Source organism: Athene cunicularia, assembly GCF_003259725.1.
Source record: "Athene cunicularia isolate RWA chromosome 3 unlocalized genomic scaffold, athCun1 chr3_part1, whole genome shotgun sequence".
Lineage (NCBI taxonomy): Eukaryota > Metazoa > Chordata > Aves > Strigiformes > Strigidae > Athene > Athene cunicularia.
This window is the reverse complement of record NW_020799097.1, coordinates 68,165,639-68,190,136: the sequence shown is the minus strand read 5'-3', so window position 1 is coordinate 68,190,136 and position 24,498 is coordinate 68,165,639. Positions and strand designations below refer to the sequence as shown.

At 37.8% G+C, this 24,498-nt stretch overlaps 2 protein-coding genes across 3 annotated transcripts in view; one reads left to right on the top strand and one right to left on the bottom strand.

Annotated features, from left to right (window-relative positions):
* The window catches only part of TFB1M (transcription factor B1, mitochondrial), a 32,644-nt gene extending 8,152 nt beyond the window's left edge, over positions 1–24,492 (bottom strand). Inside the window, exons 1-6 of one of the 2 annotated variants that reach the window (XM_026845635.1) lie at positions 24,356–24,492; positions 23,678–23,835; positions 22,044–22,195; positions 18,447–18,555; positions 14,237–14,388; positions 6,888–7,007 (exon numbers count right to left, since the gene is read on the bottom strand). In XM_026845635.1, coding sequence (XP_026701436.1) covers positions 6,888–7,007; positions 14,237–14,388; positions 18,447–18,555; positions 22,044–22,195; positions 23,678–23,810 — 666 coding nt within the window. In that variant the 5' untranslated portion in view covers positions 23,811–23,835; positions 24,356–24,492. Of the gene's footprint in view, positions 1–6,887; positions 7,008–14,236; positions 14,389–18,446; positions 18,556–22,043; positions 22,196–23,677; positions 23,836–24,220; positions 24,321–24,355 lie in introns of those variants that run through there. The other variant, XM_026845634.1, reaches the window with a different exon arrangement.
* On the top strand, positions 50–3,575 carry CLDN20 (claudin 20). The gene is made up of 2 exons (XM_026845636.1): positions 50–400; positions 2,283–3,575. The coding sequence occupies exon 2, from the start codon at positions 2,379–2,381 to the stop codon at positions 3,036–3,038; it is 660 nt and encodes a 219-aa protein (XP_026701437.1). The 5' UTR covers positions 50–400; positions 2,283–2,378; the 3' UTR covers positions 3,039–3,575.
* Positions 24,493–24,498: the final 6 nt, after the last annotated feature.

The window sequence follows — 24,498 nt, the reverse complement described above, 5'->3', positions numbered from 1 at the left end:
ACAGCCCCCCCAATCCAAGAGTTTCTAGATTCTCAGAATTTTACTCCTTTTAAACACTGTTGACAATTTTCATCACAGAAACTGGATATCATTATGTATTTAGGACTAAGGACTTCCATGTGTTTTTCTCCATAATCTCTTTGCTTTCCCTTACTGAGTGACAAACAAAACTCATAAAACAAAGTACTCCTTTATTCTCGGGTAGATGGAACTAAGAGAGCGAACAAACAGCAGTAATGCACTTGCTGTAGAGAAGAGGAAAAAAAACAACATTCCAAGAAATTTTGTTAATACACGCCAATGCAGTTTTATATGAGAAGGGATAGTTCCATTCAAGAGAAACAGCCATTTATCCAGGACATCTGCAGTGAAGAAAACATCTCAGATCTCACATCCAGCAGTAAGTGTTACACAAACAAGAATGAAACACAACTGTATTTTTTATTACACTTTCAGTGCTTATACTTGAATTTATCATGCCTTTAATTTGGTTCATCCCATTATATGTAATGTATGACTACCGTTTGCAGTGGTTTGCATTTGTTTGCATGTCTGTGTATACTGAAAGTTTAAAAACGAAGCAATGAGAAATGCTAACTAAAGACCCTAATTAGCTGTTCCAGAATATGCTTTTGAATGAGTTTTGAGCTGTTCAGACATGTCAGTTCCTTCTTCAAAAGGAAGTTAAACCATCTTTCCTATGGGCCTGATATAGCAGATGGTATCTATTTGCCAAAGCAATTCTTCACAGTCTGAACAAACTGAAGGGATTTGGAAATAGGCAGTTCTTTGAAATAAGATTTTTTAAAATGAGTAGCTGTTAATATTCTCACCTTAACTATAAGCATTTTTCATGTATGTATGTTGGACAAAGTTAGCACATCCTTGAACAATTACCTAAACTAAGTACAATATATAGAGGATTACTTGTTATCTAATGCCACTAAGAATGATAGAATACATATTGATCAAAACCTTGTTGTCTTATGTATAATGAACTGAGAGTACAGTGCCACAGTTATTTTGTGTTTCACTTATTTGAACTTTATCCCATTACTATGGCTTTTCAAAAGAGTTCCAATGCTAAAGGCCAATTTTAATACTATTGTTTATATTTAGATAGAATGTCTTAAAAAGCATAATCCAGACTGAAGACTGCCCTTTATCACTCTGATAAAGGACAAAACTTGCCAATTATAGAGCCTCACTCAAAAGGCAGGACACCGTTTCTAATCCTTGTCACAGAAGTTTCAAACCACTGTTGTTCATCTGCTATCCCAACAGTCCAGCTGATGTAACAGCAACAGTTGTGTCCCCCCAGGTGCACAGTTATCATACTGCCTAAAATGTTCCCATCTGTCAAATGAAATTTGACTCTATACAAGAATAGAAGGGAGGGTTTTAAATGAATTTTTAAAACTGCCACTTCGTGGTAAATTTGCAAATTACTTCAGACAGATGACTGACTAAAAACAAGTGCACTTACACAACTGAGTTGTTCCATTTCTGGAACAGTTCCATTTTTTAACAGTTTGTACTGTTAAAACCAGTTATTTTGTTTTATAGACAAAAGCAGATCATATTCACTCTTACGACTTGCTCAATACTGCTGCTCTAAGTCAAGGACTGAGAATTACTGACTGAAAATAAAATACTGATTTTGAAAAGTCATGTGACTTAATTATGAAAATACTGCAAAAGCAGATTCAATCTTATTCTTCAAAAACATAATATTTCATGAATTATTAAACAAAACCCCACAATATTTAAATAACTGAAATAAGGGGTTACCTTTACAAAAGATAATATTAACAATGTTCACTGTTATAAAATAGTCAACAGGAGCCCACTACAGCCATCAACACATTTAAAGAAAGTACTTGAAGAGTATAATATATTTTCTACCACAGCATTTTCCCACAATGACTTCTAATCTGCAAATTTCTCATGTTCCATTTACAAGGTGTATTTTCCTAGTAAGCCTGCAATCTGTATACCATTACCAAAACCAACTCCAGTAAAATAATTTTTGCTTGATGGCTTGCAATCATGTATGAAAGGGCAGCAGCTCCTCCTTACAAGCAATTCTAAAACACTGTCCATTTGCCATCATTTATGTTCAAGTACCTTGTGTACAGTTGCTCAGCTGCTTTCATCTGCTGCAGGGTCATGTTCAGATATTCATTCAGATAGCTCTAATTTTAAATGCAAGCTTTTTTTGTTTGCTGATTTCTTTTTTCTTTCCCCTTCACTCTTCTCCTCCCCCTCTCCCTATTACACAGAGGGCTGGCTACAGCCTTGGCTACGAAGCTACCAACCAGTTACACTCATTTACAAGAGAGAAACAGGCAGACAAAAGGTGAGAGCCGATAATCATCATGGCATCAGCAAGTCTGCAGTTCTTTGCTTTTATTCTGGCTTTGTTCGGTGTTTTTGGAGATATCACAGCCACCTTGCTACCAAACTGGAAGGTAAATGCAGATGTTGGTTCAAATATCATAACAGCTATAACACAGATGCAAGGACTTTGGATGGACTGTACATGGTACAGCACTGGGATGTTTAGCTGTACCCTGAAATACTCGGTTCTCTCTCTCCCCATCTACATCCAGGCTGCACGGACGACCATGGTACTGTCTTGTATCCTATCAGCCTTTGGGATCTGCATCACTACAGTTGGAATGAAATGCACAAAGTTGGGAGGGGACACAGACAGCAAAAGTCATGCTTGCTTTGCTGGAGGAGTCTGCTTCATTCTTGCAGGAATTTTTGGATTAGTACCAACATCCTGGTATACAAGAGAAATTATTTCAAGTTTTCTGGACCAGACCATTCCCGAGAGCAGTAAACATGAACCAGGAGGAGCAGTTTATACTGGATTCATTTCAGCAGGGTTTCTGCTTATCGCAGGGGTGATCTTCTGCACTTCCTGTTTTAAAAAGCAGCAAGGAGCATGGATTTACCCTCCAAAGCAGCACCATTTCTCATCCACAGAGCAGGAGAGCAACGCAGGTTACAACCTGAAGGACTATGTGTAAATACAGTTAATTCTATCCACTGAGGGGTTTTTTGTGCTGTGTAGTTTGATTATTTCAAAGAATGTATAACCTAGCACTTAACTTTTCTTACATCTGGGTTGCAGTTACGTTTAAGCAAGGTATTTATAGCATCACCCACAACAAGAATGAAGTAGGAAATGATGTTTAAGTCTGCTACAAGAATATTTTTGTTGATTTTTCAAACCATTCTTTTTGACTTTTTCAGTAACATTTATTGAAGAAAAAGGAACTATTTTAAAATATAACTGACAGTACAATTAATGTACTGTTGGCTTGTTACAGCAAAGATGCTTAAAAAATAACTGCTTTCTATTTAGCAAATCAGGCTATCAAGAACTATATATAATGTTTTATAGTATATTTTACATTTTTATCTTTAATTATGATACAAAGAAAAAAATCCCAACCACTCTTTGTCCAAGAAGCCCAATTCAACAGTTTCTAAATAGCAGACACATGTGCCTTTCATTTTCAGTTCTAAATTGCCTTGGTAACTAGAGTTCTTTCCTTTTTTTTTTTTTTTTTAAAAAAAAAACCCACACAACAAAAACCAACCAAACAAAAAACCCCAAACACACGCCCCACCCCCAAAAACCCACAATCAACAAAACTGCAATAAAAAACCCTAGCCCTAAACCTTAACTGCATTGTAAATTCTGCATATCAGGCTGAAGAATCAGCAGTACCATTCAGATTTTGCCAAAAATGGCTCTCCTGCCCCAAACTGCCACCTGCTGTGGGTTTCATTTATTATTGTTAACGAAAATGTCTACTTGGCATTCACCAGTTGCCACTAATCTATCACTAGACAATGAATGTTAGATTTGAAGTGCAATACAACAACAGAAATGTAACCATGACTATGAAAACACCTGCAAACTGTAACACACAGGATACAAACTAAATTATCTATGTTCAAGAAATATCTGGATGGTTTCCCGCTTACACTTGCTCAAAGTAGCTTTTAACAGCTCAAGTAATACAGCTACAATTTATCATCTTCTTCATTTCTGGCTTCTAAAAGAACTTAATAAATCCTTTTAATTATTCCTGTAGGGTCTGTTTCAGGCCCACTCCCATGTATTCTATTACTGTAAAATGTAATATACAGTGGTGATAAAGAGACAGCTTCTTTATTTAAATTTATTTTCTTAACTCCCTTATTTTGATTAATAATATCAGATCCTTTAACGTTCTCTTTCAACACACAGACTGTTTTATATGTCATCAGCAGAGTATGTTCTATCTAAATGCTTCATTAAATAAGAATAAAACTGATCATAATTTGCTAGCATAGGTAAGGGATTGGAAAGGGGTATGATACAGGCCTTTAAATTTAGGAATATGACCATGCTGGATTTTCAACAAAATCAACTGCTATTTATTTTGCATATTTATATGCAACTTTCATTTCCCTTATTACTAGCCTGAAATTCACTAGAACAGTATGCAGGGGCTTTACCATTACATGTATAGTTTATTGGAAAAGTAAAATCTTCTGTTACAGCATTTGATAAAGTGAAATGTTTTATGCATCTAATATGTAAACAGCCTTTATTCAAACATACATAGAATTACATTTTGTATTACTACTGTTGTGTAGCTATTTTGAGTTTCCTATTCATCAAGGAGCTTGTTTTGTACCATTCCTAATGCTAGTATCAGCAGTTATTTGGTATTGCAGAGACTTAACTATGACCAAAAAGCCAAATTTTCTTCGCTTAGACATAATGCTGTACAGCACCATTCCTTTCCATAAACCAAGAGTGTTTTATGTCTCAAGATGTGTAGTGTTGTTGAAATAATAGTCATTCATTTAGCAAGTGAAGTAAACAACTCATTCCCAAAAATATGCATCTCCATCTTTAGTAAAAGGTTTGACATGACATTAAGCTGTGATCATTGCTATGCACATAAATTAAAATTAGTATTTGTAAAATAAGAACCAAAGGAGACCATAAGAAAAAGGTAATAATTGCATACTACAAGCAAAATGTAGTCATCGGTTATATAAGCAGCAAATTTTTCTTCCTAAAACTTTACACAGAAGCACCTGACCTTCTTTGTATACCTAGGAAACAAAAATCAAGCACTGAGCCACTTCAGTCACAATACACTGCAAGAGCTTTCCAAGAAAACAAAGATTCTATCAGAAACAGTAATATCTAAAACCACATGTCAATCCATGGCCGAAAAAACAGGGACAAAACAGGGGATCAATCTACAACAGGAGTTTGAAGGAAACAAAATACAGTGAAAACAGGTGCCAGATCTGTTGGAAAAATCTGTACTTTCCGCTTTTGGAATATAAGAAGTATTCGTTTTAACTCAAAGAAATGTATTAAATAAAAATGTGCTTGCCTTTAGTGGTACTGCCTTTTTTATTCAACAGAGCACCAACTGTAGGATTTGCTTATACTAAGACATCTGTCACAACTCTATGATAGTTACCTCTCTCTCAGACAACTGTGGCATTTTACACAGTACAGGCAAATGGGAATATCAGTTGTAGCTTCCCAATTCTAAGACAAAGTCTGCACAGGACTTTTAACTACACTAGCTCTACTATGCCCTCAAACTGTATCCACTATTGAGAAACAACCACCACGAAATAGGAATTTTGGCCTTACCGAATACTATTTAACAGTGAGATGACATTCTGAAATTATTTTTCATTCAGTCAGGAGACAAGAAAACAAACCACCCAAAAAGCAAAGCAAAAAATATCTTAAGCATGGTCATTTTTCTTCACAACAGACTGCTGTCACAACTAATCATTTAATATATTTGAACACTTACTTGCTCAAAAAATACTAACAGAATTTTAAATCCTCATCAGAATATGCCCAGATAGAGGCCTTAAAATTCATTGTGATAAAAGAGAGAAAGACCTTCCAAAGGGTTCACAGGACATGAGCCTGAAAAGTAAAAAGACCAAGAGAGAGACTGCGGTAACAGGGAAAGGAGATGTATTGATGAGCTGGGCCAACCAGTTCAAGAGGAAATTTCAGAAGCTGCACGTTCATTTCTGAAACAGAACAGCAGATTTCCATGTGCATTCAGAGAAAACAGACCCCACTTAGCATCAGGCACACATTTAAAAAGACAGAAAAAAAAAAAAAGATGATACCTTCTTGTCCAAAATGCAGTTTAATTGCTTAATTCTTGATTTTTGTAATCATAATGACTATTAATAAAAAACAGTGGCAGTAGATAAGAGGACAGCAAAGAGATCGTTCTCCTCCACTCGCTCAAGAGCAGACAGGAGGGAGAAAAGATTGTTACTTTTTTAAACAGGCAGTGGGATGTTGATGACAAAGTGCTATAGTGAAAAGGAGTTAAATATGCTAAAAATGAGTAGGGTGAAACGTAATGATTATAGACATGGTAAAATTAGAGATCTTTGACAAAGATGACAAATGAAAAGCTTTTATTTATCAGGGTCTTTCAAAACACCCATCAAATTTTCTAGGCACAATTCCCAAACTATTTATAAATTCAAACTGTAAAATAGCAGGCTTTCCAAAGATGCTACAATCCTAGCAGACTATCCTGTCATCAAATCCTAATCTCCCTCTCCAGAAACACCCAAAGAAGTACGCTGATCTTGCAGACAGACTTGAAGGTCAAAGACAAGTTATGAGGAATAAAAAAAGAAGAGCACCTTCTTGAAGCACGTATGCTTTGTTTACAGTAATATCAGATCACTCCACTTTATAGTATGCAGATGTTGAACTAGAGCACACAACTGTGTTCCTTACACAAAATCTGATATATTGCTTGACTGACAGAGTAACAAAAGACCCAAAAAAATACATGAAAACTTACCTCTGGCTGTGGAACAAAGGCTTGACCTGGAATTATGAAACAGTTTTCGACACTGCAGAGATGCTGAGACATGATGGACAGTCTGCTACGTTGCTTACCTCCCGGATTAGCTGTAAGCCTCTATTGAAAAACCAAAACATGAAAATCAGTGAAACTGAGTTGACCAAATGGTCCGTTACATTAAAGCTTGATTTTCGGTATAATTGATGGCAAAGACAAATTAAAACCCCCGATTATTAGGAATGAAAGTTTATGCCCAGATAATCTAGAATTTTCTTCTTCAGTATAGCAGCATTTCACTAAAATACCATCCTAATTTACAGCCTCTGTCCTGCACATTAAACAGAGCTCCTTGAAAGTCTGCAGAACTGAATGAATGTCAAAAGAATTTTATATGGGCACAAGAGAAAACTATTCTGACTGCAGGATTCAAAACAAACATAACACCAGCTGACAGTATTCTCACATGCTTTCCTTCCATTGTTTCTGTATCAAATATTACTACTTTTTTCTCCTTCAAGATGAAACAAAGCTCCATAAACTCAAGTAGAACCCAACATTTTTTCATGATTAACTGGTCTACGCTTACAAGATATGCAAGGAAGCTGGATCTAGTTTACATAAATTTAGAATACCTAACAGCAAGAGCATTTAATATTTCAATTAGTGTTAGTATTCAATTAGTAGTAGCATTATTCAATTTAATAACAAAGATAACAAAAAAGTAGCCTAGAGAGGTTTTCTACACTTTCATGACCTCGCAAGAAATTTGTGTTTTGCTAGCATAAACAAGATATAAACATTAAAACAATTTAAACATTTAAACAGTAAAACAAGTCTCAAATGGTAAAAGACATTCTACTAACTATGCAGAAAAAAAAATTTTGAAGATTTCTGTTCTTATTTACCACTACCTTAATAAACAATAGAAGATGAAAACCAATTTGCATATCTGGTAACACCTGTACATCATGTAGCTTCAGATGAAAAGCCTGCTCATGAAATGCTACCATGCTTATTAAAATCATCACTGAAAAATAAAATTAAACCTATCGCTGAAGTTTTAATTTTTTTTTTCAACAACCCTCCTTATTTAAAGGCAGTTTAAGTATCAGCACAGAACAAATAAAATGCTTTTTAATGACTTTTCGAAAAAAAAGCTTAGCAATTCTTTTTGCCTACATCAGCATGTAAAACTACATTATTGTTTCAGAGAAAACCTATTTAAAAAATAATAATAATCTATCCACCATCATTATTCTCTGAAAAAAAGCCAGGCTGCCAAGTCTGATAATTTAATCAGATATGCACTTCCTTAACTTCTGCAGCGGAAATGAAACAGACCTTATGACAATGCTTGTAGACCTTCCAATGCCAATTCAAACAAGCCAGTCTTTATTTCCCACAAGAACAATCTAAGAAACCTCTGGCAGTTAGTTCCTGCTTCTCAGCTACAGGAGGAATAACTTAACATCATCCACTTCTGGGTAGTAACATCTTAAACCACTTCAACCACAACACCAGGAACACACTTGTGTATGGTACTCCTCAAGGAACACAAAAACACTGAGAATATATTCACAGAATAGTTTGGGTTGGAGGAGTCAGCTAGTTCAACCCCCCCACAATGAGCAGGGCTATCTTCAACTAGATGAGGTTGCTCAGAGCCCCATCCAACCTCTCGAGGCAACTTGTTACAGTCTCACCACCCTCATCGTAAAAAATTTCCTCCTTATATCTAGTCTGAACGTACCATCCTTTAGTTTAAAACCATTACACCTCGTACTATTGCAGCAGACCCTGCTTCTGTAACCTGACCTATTTTTGCAAGCTTTTTCCTCTCAGTTCTCAAAATTTTCTTTGTTATTACTTTAAAAATATGTATAGTATCTGAAACTGAATGTGCTGGGTTTGGCTGGGACACGTTTAATTTTCTTCACAGTAGCTAGTAGGGGGCTGTATTCTGGATTTGTGCTGAAAACAGTGTTGATAATACCAGGATGTTTTCCTTACTGTTGAGCAGTGCTTACTCAGAGTCAAGGCCTTTTCTGTTCTTCACACCACACTGCCAGCGACTGGGCTGGGGGTGCACAAGAAGTTGGGAGAGGACATGGCTGGGCCAGCTGACCCCAACTGATCAAAGGGATATTCCATACCATATGACATCATGCTCAGCATATAAAGTTGGGGGAAGAAGTAGAAAGGGAGGGACATTCAGAGTTATGGTGTTTGTCTTCCCATTACATGTGATGGAGCCCTGATTTCCTGGGGATGGCTGAACACCTGCCTGCCGATGGGAAGTGGTGAATGAACTCCTTATTTTGCTTTACCTATTAAACTGTCTTTAGCTCAACCCACAATTTTTCTCACTTCTACTTTTCTGATTCTCTCCCCCATCCCACCAGAGGCTGTGTGAGTGGGTGTGTGGGGTTTAGTTGCCAGCTGGTGTTAGAGCATGACAGTCCTTTTTTGCACCCAGCATGGGGCATGAAGGGTTCAAGATAATGAGAGATTTATTTGGAATGTGCTAGATCAGATTTATAGCTATTATTGCTATTTAGTTTTTAATTGATGGGCTCCTGTGCTTGCCATGGGGCTTGCTTGCCTCACTGTATAGTGGAGTCTAGTGTTTGTTAGTGGCTGCTTTTTGCTTTTGCTGCTTGCTGTACTGCTTATCATCTTACTCTGCTATTCCTGGGAACATTCTGATAACAGCAGTGGCTATGAGCCTCGGCTGGCAGATGGCCAGAGCATCACTGCTGTTCCTATGCTGCTGCACTAGCCAGGCTGAAACTCCAGTGTGAACTAGACTGTATCTGTGGATGAGTCCATGTGGGAGCAGGACACCCCAAAGTGTCTGTGGGCATGGTCACTTCTGTGCTGCAGCAGGTATAATTCTGAAAGGATTGTGGCTGGAAGGTAAGTCTATGCTGGAGAAGGTACACATCAAAGTACCTGTGGCTGTGGATAAGTCCATGCTGCAACATGTACACTTGGAAGCATCAGTGGCTGCGCAGGAGGGTCATCTGGAGCACCTCAAAGCATGTGGCCATGGATAAGCCCACAACAGAGCAGATACACCCCTGAGGGACTGCAGCCATCAGCAAGGCCATGTGGGAACTCCTGAAGGGACTGTGGCTGTGGGTAAGGCAGAGGTACACCTGCAGCAGGTATACCTCTGAAGGCACTGTGGCCCATGGAAAAGGCCATGTTGGAACAGGTGCACCTCAAAGCAACTGTGGCTGTGGATTAGTCCATGCCTCAGCAGGTACACCCCTGGAGGGGCTGCACCTCACACATAAGGCTCCACTTGAGCAGGTATACCCCTAAGGAACTGCAGTCTGTGGATAAGTCCAAGACAGAGCAAGGGCAAGAGGAAGGAATTCATGGCAATGTTAAACCCCATGGTCTGGTCCAAAGGGACTGGGGTGGAGATTGTAATGGAAATACCTTTAAATTCTTGTAACCTGGGATTTGAGTTGCATGTTACAGGAATTACTATAGCAGGAACCCCTTGTTGCTAGCCAAGCAAGGGGCAAGGGGAGTTAATTGCAATATTAAACCAGATAATCTGATCCAAAGAGACCAAGGGTGGAGATTGTAATGGGTATACCTTCAAATTGTTGTAACCCATGATTTGAGTTGCATGCTATAGGAATTACTATAGCAGGAACCACCTGAACCAATGGAGGACAAGCCTTACAAGAAGCAGTGCAAGTGCAGCAGTGACCTGACCTGAGCTGCCTTTGGTGCCAGTAACTCCATGCAACACATCACCTCTCCTGTCCTGCCTGAGTGACCACTGTAACAGATGGAGCCTAAAGTCATGGACTAAATTGACAGGAATTTTGTGGACATTTCACAAGGGTGGTCCATAGACTAAGAGAATGGTATCTGCATAATATATTAAAGGATGGGAAATGGAGTGGTAGTTAATGAGAATGTATTGGATAGTGCTTCGGAGATGTACCTGCTTAGTTGCCAGCTGCAGTCAAACCAGACACTGCACTAGGTTAAACCATGCTGGAGTTCAGCTAACTAGATAACATTTTTACATCTGCTATGAAAATTTTAGAAAGGCATGAAGCAAAACAAAGATTCTGAAGCCTACTCTGGAATACAATCAAGGTAGTACTTGACATCTCTTCTAATGCTGCTCACTATCAACCACTCTCAAAGACTACCTCATGAACAACTATTTGTTTTGTTCTTCAGTAAGCTATACATACAATTGTGCTTTTCATAAACATGTATTAGAACCCCAGTATTAATGAATCTGAAAAACCTGTCGCAAGAACTAAACATGAAGAATTAAGACTGGCAAAGCTGACCATATAAAGGAATATTAAACATACTTTAGTACACAAGCTGCTTCCTGCAAAACAACTTTTTTTAAGAACTGAAGTATTTAATCTGTATGAGTTATGAAAACATAATGGTAATTTTTCTTCTCTTTGCTGCTCAAAAATCTGAAATATTTTCCACTTTATTAGCACCTTTTGCCTAGTGTTCTAAATAGACAGCAGTGTTAAATACAAAATCATTAAGTATTCTGCTCTTCTAACACGCCTGTCTTCTAGATATCTAACAGTTTAGCACCCCACCTCCCAGCCTGCAGATCATGTTGGCAGAGCAGTTCAGGCAAACTCTTCTCTGCCCAGTTTTACTCAAAATTAGAGACTGACAAAGATTTTCTATTTAAACTGAAATATGACTCATTTTAATGGAAGCAGGCCAGGAAGTACCCAGCCCAGGTGGCAGATTTGAGGGTAAGCACTGAAGAATCTGGGGCAAGGTAAAAATTCTTATCCACAAATTTTATGAATTTAAACTAGAGAGACACAAAATTATCTGCTCAACACTTAAAAGTTCCATTTTGATTGCTGTGGATATGTGGCCTTATCCTCCTTAACAGGTCTTGGGATTCAGTATAAAACATAACTGCTGGTTCTCATCAACAGTTTTAATCAATTTAATCAAATCATATCAGATCAGAGTGGTAATAGAACCATACTGACACAACTCATGCCAACATAGCTGTGCTACAAGGAAACAGAAAAGCATGAAACTTCAGCTAGCAAGAAAGGCAAAGGTATTTTCTTCCTGTTATACCAGCAAAACTGAAATTGACCACAGATTACACAGCATGTTGCTTTATTTTCTAACTGTTAATATCAAGTTATCCTAACTGGTTATAAAGCACATGGCTCCATTCCATGACAGCATCTTACCTTTCTGCTGATTTTATGGCATATACACTGAGACTGTCTTTGATATTTAGGCTCTTAGCTTAGAAATATCCAGTGAGGACACTGAAATTTTGAGTACAAGATATTTTCCTTTCAAGAATATAAATCCACAGATACATACAATGACAGTAGCAACTTACTATCTGAATTACAGTGTTCTCTCTTTCCTGGTACTGAATAGGCCTGTATATGTCAAATTATAATGTTAACTGAAGCAACTCCAGAGGGCTAGAAAAAAGACACAGCTTTTGACTATCATCCGTTCTCCTAATCATAAAACCAAACAGTCCCCCTCAATTAGTTTTTCATGATATCCAATCAATGATATAAACGCAAACCAGGAACTAGCAACAGTTTTGTCTTCAGTGAAAGACCTGTGTTTAAATAGATGTAAGAACAAGAATCAAGAGACCTCAGAATGTAAACTCAACAATTAACACTGATTCACTTCATGACCTTGAACAACATATTCAATTTCCGTTTCTAACTTCTCAGCATTCTAAGTACAAGGAACTTAAGCGTGCATGGTATTTTGCATCTCATTGTGCTACGCTGGCTGCAGAAGTACTATAATCTGCATGTCACCGATGGCGTATGCAGCTGGTTACAGCTATATAAAGTACAGAGTGCATTTATACTCTCAGTGATAGGCCACTTTTTTCCACTGCTGTCACAGAACTTCGCAGCTTAACCATCATCACTTTGCGTTTTACATCATAGTCTGTTAGCCATATTTTGCAACAAGGTCTCAAATGACATGAAGTCGTTTTGGAAAACAGACCTGGATTTTTTAATGCCTGAAACCATATGAGCTCAGAACTGAATTAAGAAATCTAGCTTGATTTCATACCAAATGTTTGTCCCTGGTGTTCTCTAGAGCCACCTACTGGAAATACTTCAGTCTTTGTCTTGAATCTTGACTGCAGGGCTAGAGTAATGACAGCACAATATGTTTTTCTATGACACCAAAAAAAGGACAGCAGACATGACATTTGCATATAAAATTATTACTGATTTACATACCAAAAATATTTCCTATTATAATTTTTACTTTAAAATATTAGTATTAAAATACACACATTTAGGTTGCACACAGAAGAACAGCTATTCACAAACACTGGAGTAATTAGATCAAAATTCAGTTTTCAGTCTGATGTGCAATTCCTTTTTCTTATTTTTAAAAGCAAGTGAGGTGCTGATGAGAAGCCATTCTGAGATGCTGGTAAGAAGCCATACCACTTTCATAAATATAGAGCAAAAAGTCTTTCAGCATCTATGTTATGACATGTTTCATGTAATGTCAACAGAAATAAACTGTTAAGTCTAAAAGGATTGTGGGGAAAGTCAACCTAGCATCAACTGATCTAGAATTAACACTACTACATAGCAGATCTGTTCATCCTTCTTTGAGAATACAATGATTGAGACAAAGTAAAACCTCAACTTGCTTTTGGATTTGCTGTGACAGAACTCAAATAATGCCTTTTTATACACACAAGACTGGCAGCAATCCACTAATAATTCTGATATCAAGTCTCATTCAAAAAAGCCAGAGTCAGTTTCTATGGTCTGGAAAAACACTCCCTGTGTTTTAAGTGTTTAATACCAACTGGAAATAATGCTGACTTTCCATTTTTCCTCATTTCAAGGAAGAAGTATTTTTTAAAAATAATTTTTAAATAAGAAGGGAAAGGAAAGAACTATCAGGGTATTTCCTGAGATGAGTAAAAGGTAAGGAAAAACAAATTGATGAAATGGTGCATGAATGACTGAGAGAAGAAACATACCTAAAAACAGAAGAGTGCTGTGGAATCTGTCAAAGAAATCAGACTTCAAAAAAGAACTAATTAAGTACCTCATGGAAATATATCTTCCCACAGAAATTTAAAAAAAAAAAAAGTGGCGTGAAAGGATCAGAGAAAATTATTAACTAAACATTAATAACTTACAGCCACACAAACTAAAAATTGAATCAACTCTTTCCTCTCTTTTTAAAGCTGACTAATACTGGCTTTGTACTTTCAAACAAGAGGTTGCATGCAAACAAATTTTTGTTCAGTTTAGCATCTGTAAAATTTTGGGAAAACACTACCATCTTACCTCTGCAACCTCCTTCTGAAAAGTCAGTGTCATCTGCGTCCTGCCATAAATAAAAGGTCCATCCTTTTTGGAAACATTTTCAAGCCATCTGATGATTAGAGGAGTTGAAACACTGAAGGGCAGATTTCCAATGATATGTATATCTGGTGGCTCTGTTAACATTTGATGGAAGAAAAACAACTGTCAAGAAGTTTTGAATACGATATTGCCATGAAAGAACAAGTAAGAAAGAACCATACATGTGTATCAACTGAGTCTTACAAAACGAAAACAATTTTATGATGCCACACCAAAATTATGCCTTTCCATTTATACTTGTCTTACACTGACAAAACTCTGTTACTATTCCCAGTAATTAGTTGAAAAAAAGTGGTTAGGTTTGGTTCTCATTTACATTTGAATAAATCAGTAGCTTTCAGCTGATTTCTGCTGATCAGTAAATTTCATCTGAGCTACTCCAGAACAGCAGAACTCTAACAGCAAAACTACAACAGTGTTTTTGTGATTTTAAACTATGACTATTAGGTGCAGAGTAAATAGCCACACTCATCCTTCAGTCCAACACATTCCTCCCAGGGGCATTTTACTGAGTCTTCAGAATCCCCAAAACTACCTAATACAAACTGCACAGATCTCTCCTTCCGTAAAGAGTCCTCTTTAATCAAAAGGTCTTAGAGCATGTACATGACTTAGCCATAAGAAGTCATATGTGTTGTTCAATTATGGATTGTATCAGTGTATACATGTTTTACAACACAAAGCAGGCATTTCATTAGCAGGGATCCTTACATCTAAGCAGGAGTGTAATAGAAGTGGACAAAACAAAAGCAAGTGTGTTGTTTCTTAGATACTACAGCATTTGATAACATGAATAAGAGACTATATCAAATTTAAGCTGGTTTTCTGGCACACTTATTATGCACTTTTTAGGCTGTGATGTTTCTAGGATATTTGCGATATTACACATATATTGGAAATGGCTAAGTATCTTTTTGAAACCCACCAGCCTTTCAGATTTTCATATGATAGTAATACAGGAAAAGTGTATCTTACCTCTCATTAGTTAGCTCCAAAGACAGTAATGACTTACAGGGATGTTCAAGAAAAGTATATTTTTAAAAACTGCACTACACCTTCATACATGGTGTTTGCTCATAGTTTTGTTTTGTGAAGCAGTTACCTTTTGCAATGAGACAAATATGGCATGGAATTTTCAAGGTGACTATAAAGTGGCATGGTCTGTTATGTCCTAAGGACAACTTCCTCACACAACTGGTAAGTGAGTCGACCAGGGAAGATGCCCTCCTGGACCTGCTTCTTGTGAACAGGGAAGAGTTTGTGGGAGGAGTAAAGGTTTGAGGCCATCTAGGGTGCAGTGATCATGAAATGATCGAATTTTCGATCCTTGGAGAAACAAAGAGAGGGGTTAGTAAAACTGCCACCTTAGACTTCCAGAGGCCTAACTTTGACCTGTTCAAAAGACTGATTAACAGCCTTGAAGGATATGGGAGTCCAGGAAGGTTGGACATACTTCAAGAGAGAAATCCAAAAAGCACAGGAGCAGGCTGTTCCTGTGTGCCAAAAACCAAGCAGGCGGGGAAGGAGAACGTTCTGGCTAAACAGGGACCTTTGGCTGGATCTCAAGAACAAAAGGAGAATCTATTGCCTTTGGAAGAGGGGGCAGGTCTCTCATGAAGACGTTAAAGATGTAGTGAAGTTATGCAGGGAGAACATCAGGAGAGCTAAAGCACAGCTAGAGCTCAACTTGGCTACAGCTGTTAAAGGTAATAAAAAAAGTTCCTATAAATGTAGGGAAAATCTTACTTCTTTATTGGATGCAGAGGGAAACATGGTAAGAAAGGAAGAGGAAAAGGCTGAGGTGCTCAACGCCTACTTTGCCTCAGTCTTTAGCAGTGGAACTGGCTGTTCCCTGGACACCCAGCCTCATGAGCTGGGAAATGGGGAGGGGAAGCAGAATGAGGTCAGCACAGTTGAAGAGGAGGTGGTCAGAGACCTGCTGCACCACTTGTATGCACACAAGTCTGTGGAACCGGATAGGTTACACCCACGGGTGCTGAAAGAGCTGGCAGATGTGCTCGCCAAGCCACTGTCCATGATTTACTGGGGAGGTCCCACTGGGCTGGAGGGTGGCAAATGTGACACCCATCTACAAGAGAGGCAGGAAGGACAATCCAGGAAACTATAGACCTGTCAGTCTGACCTCGGTGCCAGGGAAGGTCATGGAGCAGGTCATCTCGAGTGCCATTAAAAGTCATATAATGGGCAACCAGAGGATCAGTCCTAGTCAGCATGGGTTTATGAAAGACAATTCCTGCCTGACAAACCTGATCTCCTTCTACGACAAGGTGACCCAACCAATAGACGAGGAAAAAGCTCTGGATATTGTCTACCTGGATTTTCAAAAAGCATTCCACACAGTTCCCTGTAGGATTCTCATAGAAAAACTGGCTGCCCATGGCCTGAATAAGTGAATGCTCTGCTGAGTCAAGCACTGGCTGGATGGACAGTCCCAGAGAGTGGTGGTCAGTGGAGCTAAATCCAGCTGGCGGCTGGTCACAAGTGATGTTCCTCAGGGCTCAGTGTTGGGACCAGTCCTGTTCAACATCTTTATTGATGATGTTGACAAGGACGTAGAGTGTATCATCAGTAAATTTGACACCAAGTTAAGCGGGAGTGTTGATCTGCATGAAGACAGGGAGGCACTACAGAGAGACTTGGATAGATTGGATCAGTGGGCCAACGTTAACGGGATGAGCTTCAACAAGGACAAGTGCCATGTCCTGCACTTGGGCCACAACAATGCCATGCATTGCTACAGGCTTGGGAAGGTGTGGCTGGAGAGCTGTGTGGAAGAGAAGGATCTGGGGGTTCTAACAGACAAGCAGCTGAACATGAGCCAGCAGTGTGCCCAGGTGGCCAAGAAAGCCAACAGCATCCTGGCTAGTATTTGAAATAGTGTGACCAGCAGAAGTAGGGAGGTGATAGTCCCCCTGTACTCTGCACTGGTGAGGTCACACCTTGAGTATTCTGTCCAGTTTTTGGGCACCTCAATACCAGAGAGGTATCAAGGTGCTGGAGCGAATGCAGAGGAGGGCAACGAAGCTGGTGAAGGGCCTGGAGAACAGATCCTATGAGAGATTGATGGAGCTGGGACTGTTCAGTTTGAGGAAGAGAAGGCTGAGGGAGACCTCATCACTCTCTTCAACTACCTGAAAGGACATTGTAGAGAGGCTGGTGCTGGTCTGTTCTCACAGGGAATTAGAGACAGAACAAGGGAGAACAGCTTTCAGCTCCAACAGGGGAGGCTTAGACTGGACATTAGGAAAATATTTTATCAGAAAGAATGGTCAGACAGTGGAATAGGCTGCCCAGGGAGGTGGTGGAGTCACCATCCCTGGATGTGTTTAAGGGTCATTTAGATGAGATGCTGGGGGATACTGTGCAGGGGAGAATTTTGTAGAGTAGGTCTGATGGTTGGACTCGATGATTCCAAGGGTCTTTTCCAACCTGAATGATTCTGTGAAGTCAGAAAGCAGTTTACTCTTCTTCAGGTACTGCAGACAGCAACTCTTAACTTAAAACAAGACATTTGGAAAAAGGGACTGAGAGGTCATCTCTGATTTATCTAATAATATTACATGTTTTAAAGGGAGGTGGAATTGAGTCCTGTGAGAACCTCAGATTTGAAAAAAACCACAAATCTCTGATTAAATTCTACTTTTGCCAAAGTTATCTAGCTGAAACCAAAGCAATGAGAAAACTAAATTTTTGAGGACAAATTTCCTAAAAGTTCCAGTGAAGAAATTTCTATAACTTGCTTTGGAACAGCAGCAATGGTGGCTTCTTGCTTTTTCAAAAAGTGGAAGAAGCTAGGAAGAAAGTATATCATTTGATTTGCTTTTATACTTTCCAAGAGTCATTATTGTACAGTCAAGACCCTCTGAGGTTTGTAACTGCAAAGCTCCTCACTGCTGACTAGGGTGAATCACAGAACGTCACACAAATTTCACTGTTTCGTCTTTAAGAGGAAGACGATTCTCTGTTTCCTTCCAGAAAGGAAGAAAGTTAGCTTGTCTCTCTTCTCACCTCCAGAATGCACTAGAAGAGAGTAACACTTGCACTGCGTGAACTCCAACTCTATCTAACTAGGAAGCCTTAAAAAGGCAGTAAACCAAATCCAAATACTAACCATCCTCCCAGTTCTTTTTTAAGTGATTCGGAAAAGCCTTCTCCATGTTGTATGTCAGGATATCTCCATGAACAATGCGCACTTTTCCAGGAGCTGCTTCAGATAACATCTGTAAGCAAGCAAGCAGAATTCAGAGTATTAACCAAACTGATACCCAGTTTCAGCCACAACAAGAATCAAACCATTGCTATATATTTATCTTCAATATACAAAAAAGTACAATAGAAGTTAAGACTGAGCACACCATTAGTAAGTACTTACTTTCAAAAAGCAAACACTAAATAAAAAATGTGATTCTGCAAACACTTACTATGCACAGCTGTAGAATTCCTAATAGGGAATTTAAACTTGAAAAGACTGCTAAGAGTCTTTTCAACAAGGACAATTAAAAAACCCAGGCCACTAACAGGATCACACCTGATTTAAGTAATAATGCAAGCAGCAACTTTTGAGAAATTTTTAGATACATTACCTATGGAAACAAGGCTCATGTTGTATATTCTGTCTCCCCCACAGCTGTAGGGTCTACTATCCAATTTTAGGCACATGCGATACAGGGTTGCAGAAATATTCAGTAGTTTTTCCATTTACATAAAAAAGGGGAAAAGATTCTCTTAATACTCCCTGTAGTTGTCTGAACTCACACCATTAAAAACCAAGGAGTTCCCAAAAAATGAGGGAATAAGTACCTAGCAGTAGAGAAATTTTTTTTTAAAGTGTATCTTTTTAGACATAACAAAATGCACTCTGTTGTTAACTTCTCTATCCCACTTCTGCAGCTTATCTAGTATTTAATAAAGGCTGAAATGCATACCCAGAACAGGCTGTGGTTTTATGACCAATTCTTTAATTTCTGCTATCAGTTTACACAACCAAAATTAGTTGTTTTTTTAGTGCTGTAGCAATCTTTTCTCTTATAGTATGAAATGATACACAAACAGCACAATTCAAAAGCAAAGTCAACTTTTAGAAAGATGGCATTTGGGGATATTTATTGTTCCTAAAATCAGAATAATGAAAAATGGCTTAAAGAACAGAAATCCAAATCCATAAACAGTTAAGTGGCTTAACTGCTGAAATAAGCTATTCACCACTGTTAGTTCCATCTTCAATCGAATCATGTTTATATGCTCAGGGGCACAAACAGCTTTCACAGGTCTCCAAGCCAAAGGAAAGTGCTGCTTTCTCATACTGTTCACAAAATATCTGCATTGAATGTTTTTGAGTAAAAGGTTTTCTTAGCATCAAAACAGCTAAATTTTGAGTATGAAAAAAACCTTAACTAAAACTTAAGTGTTCCTAAATGTTTTAAGTGCAATTATTTCCGAATAGAAAAAATCTCAACTCTAAACTACTTAACAGATTTTTCAGCATTACACTAGCAATTATATGGCATACAAATTCACTATCTACGATTATTTGTCAAATCTTTCTTTGAAGCTGTTACAAATGCTGTAACAGGATGAAAGATAATGTAAGATCGATAAAGTTCAAAAATAGCTTAAGAGGAAACAGACAGCTGCCTACACAATAATGGATTAACATATGTTATATTGTTTTTTAAATAATGGTTCTCATCTTAAGAGGAGTTTGGGTTTTTTTTTAAGTATCACACTTAACATAAACAAGCACTGCATTTAATTTGTGAGCAGAAAATTACAGTTGTATATTTCGAATTTGAAATAAAGACTCGGAAACCCACTGAAACTATCTCCCCTTTAAGGCCAATGTGCGCAGCTAACACAGCTCCAGGAGCTGTTGCACGCCAGGAACATGAGCCAAGTGATTCTCCATCATACAAATCCTCCCATTCTTCATGCATAACCAAAAAGGCAAAAAGAAAACATAAAAGGCATAATTTAAAAAATAAAATGGTGCTCCTGGAAGAATTCTATATTCAACCTGCTCTCTGGCTGAGAGCACCCTTTCTCTCCGTGTAAATCTTTCCAGTGTTAACAACTATCAGGGCATATGGAGGTTGTGATTCCTTAAGAATGAGACAGAACGGACAGAACCCTAGCTGGTGTAAACTTTTACTCTGTACATACACATTCTTTACTATATTTCAGTTTTGCAGTAAAGAGGATTCAGTTTTGTGACAGATCACAGCCTGAAAAAAGTAATGAAAAAAGCTGCATGCTTTACATCAGTGATTTTACAAGTATCAGGTAAGTAACAGTCCCCAATTACTAATCACTAATTTTAACGGGAAACCATTACAGGTATTACAACTCACATTAGCACAAAAGATTCATTCTGTTGTGTCATCTTATTTGGAGGGGAAAAAAAGGTACCAAATTTAACACAATGGATGCAACATATTTCTTCTTTATTCACATCCACTGTTACCAAGTTATAGCATCTTTATATTCAATAACCTCACTCAGACGTATTTATTTCTACTGTGAGGAGGTTGCTAATTAAAAATAATGACTAACATTAAGTCACTTGAAAAGTAAAGATAATTACATACCAAGAGCTCATTACACACCCTGAAAAGTATACTTTTATTCAGAGAAATCTGTTGTAGTGAAAGATCTTGAAAGATCAGAAAAATTGTATAAGTACTTAAAAAACTGGTACGTAAAGCAAGTATCATTTACTCTCAAATTCTCTCCAATCTCAAACCAGTTCTTAAAATTAAAACAAAAATGCAGATTTGCCCCCACTCAAGAAAAGTGAAAACACAGTTTTCATGCTTTGTAAGGTAAAGATGGCATACTGTAAATTATCAATGGCTAACCCTACAAAGACATAGTTACACACATATTCAGGTTTAAGAATATAAGCCATTTTACTCGTATCTTACATTGGTTTTGACCTACAAAAAGATGGTAGCAGTTCCCAAGTAAACTACCTATTTTCACTGTTGATTTACTACAGAAGACAGTGTAATATAAGGAAAGCCCTCTGAATTGCTATAATCTGAGATTGTAGAGGCACAAGAAAAACAGTCAAATCTGAAGAGCTTTTGGACTCGTTTTTCTTGCTAGATTTATACAGCCAAATTCCATAAACATGGAAATAACAGCAACACAAGCAGATGGCATTTGAAAAATGCCACAGTGACTTGTGAACTTATACCAACTTTAAAAGAAATGAACAAAAGTTTTAGAGTGTTTTTCTTTAACTGTAAACTAAATGCTTGCTTTATTCTTCTGTATCTGGATGTTAATCCACATTGAACTGTATTAGCTAGAAATACACTTTCACGATTTTATAAACTTTAAAGCGCATTAGGATTAAAATTAAAAATAAGACCAAAGAACATCATGTTCAGCATTCAAACTATTATTTCACCTGCACGATGCAATGCACCCGAAATGTCTCAACCTGAAAAACAACAGACAGGCCTCAGCATTAATTCAGTTGCAGGATAAGGTCCTGAGGGATCAGGCCTATGAGAAAGCAGGAGCAGTTAACTGCTATACTGTGAATTTTCATCTTCACGCAAATGGTAGCTCTGGTTTAAGCCAAATAAGCAAACCTATTTTCAACGCTGACATCTCAACAAGACACTGGAACCCTTCTATGTTCTTAAAATGTTCTTACTCAACGTTGTGGATACATTTATAAAAATTATTCTCCAGTTGGTACCTTCAATCCTGGAATAAATCGAATATCTTTTTCAATTAAAAGGAGTTGTTCAACACCAGCACTGAGAATGGATCTGGTAATTCCTCCTGGCCCAGGGCCCACTTCACAAACATAGGCATTTTTCAGCTCGCCAGCTTGTCTCACTAACTTGTCTGCAAGACACAAAGAACATACTAAGCCTTTATTCTCCAGAAGATCCAGCTCACAAAGATAAACTCATTGTTTATTGTTAAAGCACAAGCATGCTTATCTCTGAACAGACACCAACAGTGACACATCCCAATCAAATGATGGTGCGCTTGCTAGACTGCACAGAATTCAGATTTGTTTCATACAAGATATGGTCAACTATTTAAAAAAGACTATTTTCAGTTTAATATCTTTAATATACGTTATTCCTCATCACAGAATCAAATAAAAAGAGAATATTACTTCTCATCTGTAAACCAGCAGTACTATTCTCCTGCAAGTAAGCACTTGTGCTCAATGTCGTAAAATCTCACAACTTAACCTTATAAAGGTATTTCATTACAGTAACTGTTTCAAGGAAATTTAAGAAGTAAAAAAGATACAGTGAAGCTCTACCAAGATTGCAGTATGTACAGAGCAATTCTGAGGGATGAGCTGGAGTAAAGTAAGAGTTGGAATACAGGCAACTGGTAGTTATAGGAAGTGGGGAACTTGAAAGGTAGGGAAAGAATATCTGTACATGAGTGGAATGATACAACATTGGAAGGTATTACAGCCAAGAAAAAAAAACAGATTAAGGATTAAAAATGTAGCTAATGAAACAAAGGGATGCTTAGGGAGATGCTGAGAGAAATTATCATGCTCACTCCATAACTTCTTGAGTAAATAAGAAGTATCTGAAGACTTGTCTACTTGTAAGGTTTTACTAAACGCATGCAGACATTTTTGTTCCAGGATAAGAGTACAGTTGTTCAGGAAGTGAAACTGAGTTTCATGTTCATATCCTAAATCTTGATCAACCTGAATCTTCAAATGTAATCCAGTCATCAGCAACATGAAGCTGCACATTTATTACTGCAAAACCCAGTAAAGAAGGACAGTAAAGAAATCCACCACTGATTGAACTGTGCCAGCTTTGTCACCCATTACTGACATGAAGCTGGAGAAAACGGAATGGTTCAAAACAATGTAACTGGTTCAAAAATGCTGGAACATTTCAGATAAACTGAGACAAATGACCTTCCCAACCACAGTATATAGTAAATTAAACCGCACAATGAACTACAGTACTTTCTATGATACATAACAACCTGAAAGAAATTTTTTAATCAAATTTATAAGCTATTATAGTACCTGAATGGTAAAATTACTACTAAGGCTTAGATGTTTACATTTCAATCAATAATCCACGTTTTATATAAGAATGTAGTTTCTACCTAAAAACTACACTATAATTTATAAAGAAACACATTTTTTAGGCATTTACAAGTAAAATCAATTTGTCTATGCTAAAACTACTTTAAAGGTTTACTACTGAGCTGCCATTAGTTTGACAGATGTCATCATGCAAACATCATCGCCTTGGCTAGCTAGAATCTGGGTTCTGAAGAAAACCAGTATGTATGTTTTACAGCAGCTAAAAATATTAGAATAAAATGTTTAACCTGTCAATCGCAAATCCAGTAGAAAGTTCTGAGAAAGTTGTTTCTGTGCCTTAAGACGAAATAGTTTAATAATCTCTCCAACCTTTGGCAGGGGAGGTAGACGGAAAGCTGCTACCTTTCCTGGAACAGCCATAAGACAACACTCTTGTTCCTTCCTCCTAGAGATATTGAAAATATTATTCTAGTACATGCAATAAATTCTAATATGCTTAATATTAAAACCACTACTAAGTCTACAAAGCATGACACAATCTACAATTCATTATACAAGTGCTAAATTTTCAACATCAATATTTTGACTATCATATGCAGTGCTTATGCTCAGTACATATTTGTAGGCTTTGGGCAAGTCTTATTTTGTAGCTTTGCCAAAACATCAGTGTAAAACAAAACCCCTCACAATTATTCAGTGTCACTCTTTCATTCCTTTAGAAAAGAATCATTAAGGATGATCTGCTCAAATCCACAGCATCAGGTAAGAACAGAATATATGTAACTGAAGTGTCCGTGAAGAAGAATTAATATATTTTATTACTGAACCACCTGCTTTTCTCAGTAGAGGTAAAGATAGGAACCCCAAGTGTAAGCAATAGCATGAGTTAATTTAAAAAAAATTTAAAAGTCTCTTTTCACTTTCAGCCTGACAGGACAAAATGTTTCATCTCCCTCTGCTTGCACCTGCCAGCCTCAGCCTCACCGCGCCCACAGGCTCCAGCACGGAACGCTCGCAGTCACGGCGTGGCAGCAGGGCCCGCCACCCAAGGAGAGCTGCTGCTTTCCGAGCTGCCACCCAAGCCGCAGCGGACCACCCCACGACAGGC

Bases quoted from the DNA above. Each gene is read 5' to 3' on its own strand.
- CLDN20 (XM_026845636.1), top strand. From the start codon at position 2,379: ATGGCATCAGCAAGTCTGCAGTTCTTTGCTTTTATTCTGGCTTTGTTC.